This window comes from Gymnodraco acuticeps, unplaced genomic scaffold (genome assembly GCF_902827175.1).
Source record: "Gymnodraco acuticeps unplaced genomic scaffold, fGymAcu1.1, whole genome shotgun sequence".
Lineage (NCBI taxonomy): Eukaryota > Metazoa > Chordata > Actinopteri > Perciformes > Bathydraconidae > Gymnodraco > Gymnodraco acuticeps.
The window spans coordinates 30,890-36,889 of NW_022990900.1; the positions used below are offsets into that span (position 1 = coordinate 30,890).

General features: G+C 45.3%; 1 protein-coding gene across 1 annotated transcript; it reads right to left on the reverse strand.

Moving 5' to 3' along the window:
- Positions 1 to 1,141: 1,141 nt before the first annotated feature.
- spint2 (serine peptidase inhibitor, Kunitz type, 2) lies at positions 1,142 to 5,765 on the reverse strand (the record flags this gene model as incomplete). Its single annotated transcript, XM_034233727.1, is given in 8 exon segments — positions 1,142 to 2,145; positions 2,237 to 2,345; positions 4,010 to 4,054; positions 4,139 to 4,312; positions 4,420 to 4,470; positions 5,240 to 5,401; positions 5,506 to 5,553; positions 5,724 to 5,765. Coding segments are annotated over 8 exon segments (716 nt in total), but the record flags the coding sequence as incomplete, so codon positions are not given.
- Between the last annotated feature and the right edge of the window lie 235 nt (positions 5,766 to 6,000).

The following is a 6,000-nucleotide window of genomic DNA, read 5'->3' on the forward strand; positions in this document are numbered from 1 at the left end:
GGGGATCCCAAGGCGCTCCCAGGCCAGCGAAGAGATATAATCCCTCCACCTGGTCCTAGGTCTACCCCTTGGTCTCTTCCCAGCTGGACGTGCCTGGAACACCTCCCTAGGGAGGCGCCCAGGTGGCATCCTAACTAGGTGCCCGAACCACCTCAACTGGCTCCTTTCGACGCGAAGGAGGAGCGGCTCAACTCCGAGTCCCTCCCTGATGACCGAACTTCTCACCTTATCCCTAAGGGAGACGCCAGCCACCCTGCGGAGAAAACCCATCTCGGCCGCTTGTATCCGCGATCTCGTTCTTTCGGTCATGACCCATCCTTCGTGAGGGTAGGAACGAAAATGGCCCGGTAGACAGAGAGCTTTGCCTTCTGGCTCAGCTCTCTTTTCGTCACAACGGTGCAGTAAAGCGACTGCAGTACCGCTCCCGCTGCTCCGATTCTCCGGCCCATCTCACGCTCCATTGTTCCCTCACTCGCGAACAAGACCCCGATTGATTGAAAAGTTTATTAACAGCTTGTATATTGGGTACAGTAAAGTACAGCTCAAAACATACAATTGTTAAGGGGATGCAGACCAGAGAAAGACTTTCGTCTTGTTTACATCAGGGTCCCCCATTTCCAATTAATCATAAAGGATGAGATACTTGAACTCCTTCACTTGGGGTAAGGACTCATTCCCTACTTGGAGTGGACAGTCCATCGGTTTCCTGCTGAGAACCATGGCCTCAGATTTGGAGGTGCTGATCCTCATCCCAGCTGCTTCACACTCGGTTGCGAACCGATCCAGTGAGTGCTGAAGGTCGCAGACCGATGAAGCCATACAAACATGTGTGAAAGAATGGCTCGTTCTAAAGAGCTCACTGAATTCAACGTGGTTCTGTAACAGAGTGCCACTGTTGCAACAGGTCAGTTCATTTCTTCTCTCCTAGATATTCCACGATCAACTGTGAGTGGTGTTATTGCAAAGTGGAAACGTTTAGGAACCACAGCAACCAGGAAGAGATATCAGAAATGTCTAATATTACAGTTTAACAACTGGAACAACATCATCGGTTTGTGAGAATGAAAAACAAGATCAAATATGAACATGAAAACATTGAAGTGTAAATACACTTTTTTTTTAGACAAAGAAAAACCCTTCATATGTAAAAACAGAAACTTTAATCACAGACAAAAATAAACTTATTCTGGAGCTCTTTTAATTAAAACACAGCATGACAGAATATCAGTTAATTCATTTTGGTTCGATATGAAACTATCCAAATAATAGTGTTGGAGGATCCTTTATCAATTACTAACTAATCAAAAGTACTAATCCATCAATAAACACAGCTCTGTTGCATTATGGGAAACGTGTTCTCCAGGGAATCAAAGCTCTGTTGCATTATGGGAAACGTAGGCCCCAGGTAATCAGAGTCCTGACGCATTGTGGGAAGTAGGCTCCATGTAGGGCTGTGATTGGTTGATTTCCTCTCCCTGCAGCACGGTCATTCATTAAAACGTGTTTTCACATTAACTTCATAAACTATTAAAGTGTAAATCATCTTGAGGCACGACGCAGGTATAAAGGTTATACAGTTTACAACGATTTAAAAACCAGACTTTATAGAAAATATTTTTGTATTAAACGACAGATTAGCGCTGAACGATAATCAGAAGTCATCGTATTCACCACTTTGAAATGGCAACATAAATAACTTTTAAAATATAAACTCATATCGGTACAAATCCGCTCATTTTAATATGTTTTAAACTAAACGAGAAATTACTAACATAACAGTTCCTCAATCAAATGGTAAACTGCAGCGTCAAATGATTACGTATTGTTCTACAAATAATTGTTTTATTATCAATTTAGTTTTCTTATGTATTAATAAATCAATGATAGCAGCCAAACTAAACTAATATTATTATCAAAATGATCCTGATTAGTTTATATTTAAAGATAATCCCGATAACAGTCATATCATAAAGGTAATCCAAATTACAGTTATATATTAGAGACAATCCAGATTATAGTTATATATTAGAGTTATTCCAGATTAATATGATCAGATCTCCTCAGGCCTGGTCTGGTTTGGGGTTCTCTGAGACGTTCAGGGACTCCACAGAAAATTGTTCGTCTGGGAGCAGCTCCTCCTTATCACTGCAGGGAGAAACACATTTCATTATACCACAGCCTATTTGATCACATACAGAACTATATATATATATATATATATATATGTATATGTTACCTGAAGGAGGACAGGCGGCGGGCCAGACGGTGGCGTCTCAGAGTGATGATGACGAGGGTCGTCAGCAGCAGAGTGGAGACGACTGCCAGCGTGACGAAGAGGAAGACGGCTGAGAGGAGGAAGATCATAAACATCCTGTCAGAGACATCAACATGAGGGGAGAGCACTGTTACACTGGGGCGTCCAGGGGTATGACCCAACACGGTATTGACGGACACAAGTATTCTGAAGTACGGGTATCTCGCAACACAGGGATCTTGAAACACGGGGATCTTGAAACACCTGGATCTTGAAACACGGGGATCTTGAAACACGGGGATCTTGAAACACTTGGATCTTGAAACACCTGGATCTTGAAACACGGGGATCTTGAAACACGGGGATCTTGAAACACCTGGATCTTGAAACACGGGATCTTGAAACACGGATCTTGAAACACGGGGATCTTGAAACACGGTGATCTTGAAACACCTGGATCTTGAAACACGGGATCTTGAAACACGGGATCTTGAAACACGGGATCTTGAAACACGGGATCTTGAAACACGGTGATCTTGAAACACGGGGATCTTGAAACATGGGGATTTTGAAACACCTGGATCTTGAAACACGGGGATCTTGAAACACCTGGATCTTGAAACACGGGGATCTTGAAACACCTGGATCTTGAAACACGGGGATCTTGAAACACGGGATCTTGAAACACGGGATCTTGAAACACGGGATCTTGAAACACGGGATCTTGAAACACGGTGATCTTGAAACACGGGGATCTTGAAACATGGGGATTTTGAAACACCTGGATCTTGAAACACGGGGATCTTGAAACACCTGGATCTTGAAACACGGGGATCTTGAAACACCTGGATCTTGAAACACGGGGATCTTGAAACACGGGGATCTTGAAACACCTGGATCTTGAAACACGGGATCTTGAAACACGGGATCTTGAAACACGGGGATCTTGAAACACGGTATCTTGAAACACCTGGATCTTGAAACACGGGATCTTGAAACACGGGATCTTGAAACACGGGATCTTGAAACACGGGATCTTGAAACACGGGGATCTTGAAACACTTGGATCTTGAAACACGGTATCTTGAAACACCTGGATCTTGAAACACCTGGATCTTGAAACACCTGGATCTTGAAACACCTGGATCTTGAAAACACCTGGATCAGATTTTGAAATTCCATTTTTTGGGATCCAGGATCAGACAAGTCTGCCAGATTTTGTCCCTGGAGTTCAAAGCAATTCAGGATAGGATCACCCGGATCCAGATTCAGACTTTTCAAGATGACTAGAACCTGAATATCAGTGCTTTAATCCTACCGAGCGCCATCTAGTGGATATGAAAAAGAATACAAGGAAGAGAAGAGACCACATTGCAGAGACAGCTATTGTTTGATTACTTTTGAAAGGTGATGACAGATGATGGACTTTTTTTGTTGAAGATATTGTTACTTTAATCTAAATTACATTTGTGATTGACAATCTTTGTTGTGATCATTTTATGAGCATAAACATATATGTCATCAACGGTGGTTGAAAACAAAATAGGCCACCACAAACGTGAGCAAAAAGGAAAAATTAAATTGTATCTTGCAGATGGATGATTGTAACGTTAAGGAGAAGCTCTTCGTCCGTCAGAATGTTGTTAAATATTTCATGATTAATCAGTGTTCCTCTTTAGATCTCTAACTGAAGGAACAATAACGAACACAGGAAGTTTAATGACGTGTTCTTTAGACTTTACAGTAAAAACTGACCTGCAGTCCAGCGGTCACGAGCTTTCCCACGAGTGTCAAAGGAACCTGCACAACAAAACACAGCGTCACACACACACACACACACACACACACACACACACACGTATCAGAAAGGGTTGAAAGGGTTACCTGTGTTCTGGCAGCGGGTCATGCAGTCCTCCAGGCTGCTGTAGCGGTTCCTGTTTCCTCGGCACCCCCCATAGAGGAAGGGCTGGCAGCTGGCGGTGTTCAGGTCGTAGTAAAACATGGGGAAGGCCGCGCGGCAGGGCCCGGGGTCAGAGGTCACCGTACAGGCCTCTGAGTCTACAAACAGAATGATGACTGGGGTCAGAGGTCACCGTACAGGCCTCACACCTGAAGAATAAAAGGTGTGCAGACCTCCGACAGGTATTTGAAACATGGTGACATACCTTTATCAGCTGCAGGGGGCGGGGCTTTCCTTGAGGATGGCAGCACTCTGACTGCAGAGAGACAAGAGTCCATTAACAACAACAACAACTTACCTGTGCAGGTACAGACAGATGTGTCTCACCTGTACAGGTACAGACAGGTGTCTCTCACCTGTGCAGGTACAGACAGATGTGTCTCACCTGTACAGCTACAGACAGGTGTCTCTCCCCTGTGCAGGTACAGACAGGTGTGTCTCACCTGTGCAGGTACAGACAGGTGTGTCTCACCTGTGCAGGTACAGACAGTACGGACAGGTGTCTCACCTGTACAGCTACAGACAGGTGTCTCTCACCTGTGCAGGTACAGACAGACAGGTGTGTCTCACCTGTGCAGGTACAGACACAGACAGGTGTGTCTCACCTGTACAGGTACAGACACAGACAGGTGTGTCTCACCTGTACAGGTACAGACACAGACAGGTGTGTCTCACCTGTACAGGTACAGACACAGACAGGTGTGTCTCACCTGTACAGGTACAGACAGTACGGACAGGTGTCTCTCACCTGTGCAGGTACAGACAGTACGGACAGGTGTCTCTCCCCTGTGCAGGTACAGACAGGTGTGTCTCACCTGTGCAGGTACAGACAGTACGGACAGGTGTCTCTCACCTGTACAGGTACAGACAGGTGTGTCTCACCTGTGCAGGTACAGACAGTACGGACAGGTGTCTCTCACCTGTACAGGTACAGACAGTACGGACAGGTGTCTCTCACCTGTACAGGTACAGACAGGTGTGTCTCACTTGTGCAGGTACAGACAGTACGGACAGGTGTCTCTCACCTGTGCAGGTGTCCATGCAGTGCTGCTTGGTCTCGTAGTTGTTCTTGTTGCCCTGGCAGCCTCCGTAGATGAAGGTTTGGCAGCTTCCCGTCTCTCGGCTGTAGAACCAGTTCTGAAATGCCGCTCTGCAGGGACCCGTCTCCGGATCTGCCCCGCAGCGCTCTGATTGGACGACACACACTCGCCTTTACTGTCTGATCTTCAGGTGCTCACAGATAAACTTTATTTAAATAAATCTGAGGTCTGAACCAGGAGAGCAAACATACCAGCGAAGTGTTCAGCAGACATTTCTGTAGAAGAAGAAGAGCGGGTCACTGGAATACACATTACACAACAATACGCAACACTAATACACACATTACACAATAATAATAATACACACATTACACAACAATAATACACACATTACACAATAATAATACACACATTACACAACAATAATACACACATTACACAACAATAATACACAGTAGTACACACATACCTTTCTCCTGAGGGAGGGCCGACTCCGAGTCTTCAGACACATCTGAGAGACAGACAGACAGGTGAGAGACAGGCAGAGAGACAGACAGGTGAGAGACAGACAGGTGAGAGACAGGTGAGAGACAGCAGAGAGACAGACAGGTGAGAGACAGACAGGTGAGAGACAGGTGAGAGACAGACAGGTGAGAGACAGACAGAGAGACAGACAGGTGAGAGACAGACAGGTGAGAGACAGGTGAGAGACAGACAGGTGAGAGAGACAGACAGGTGAATTTCAG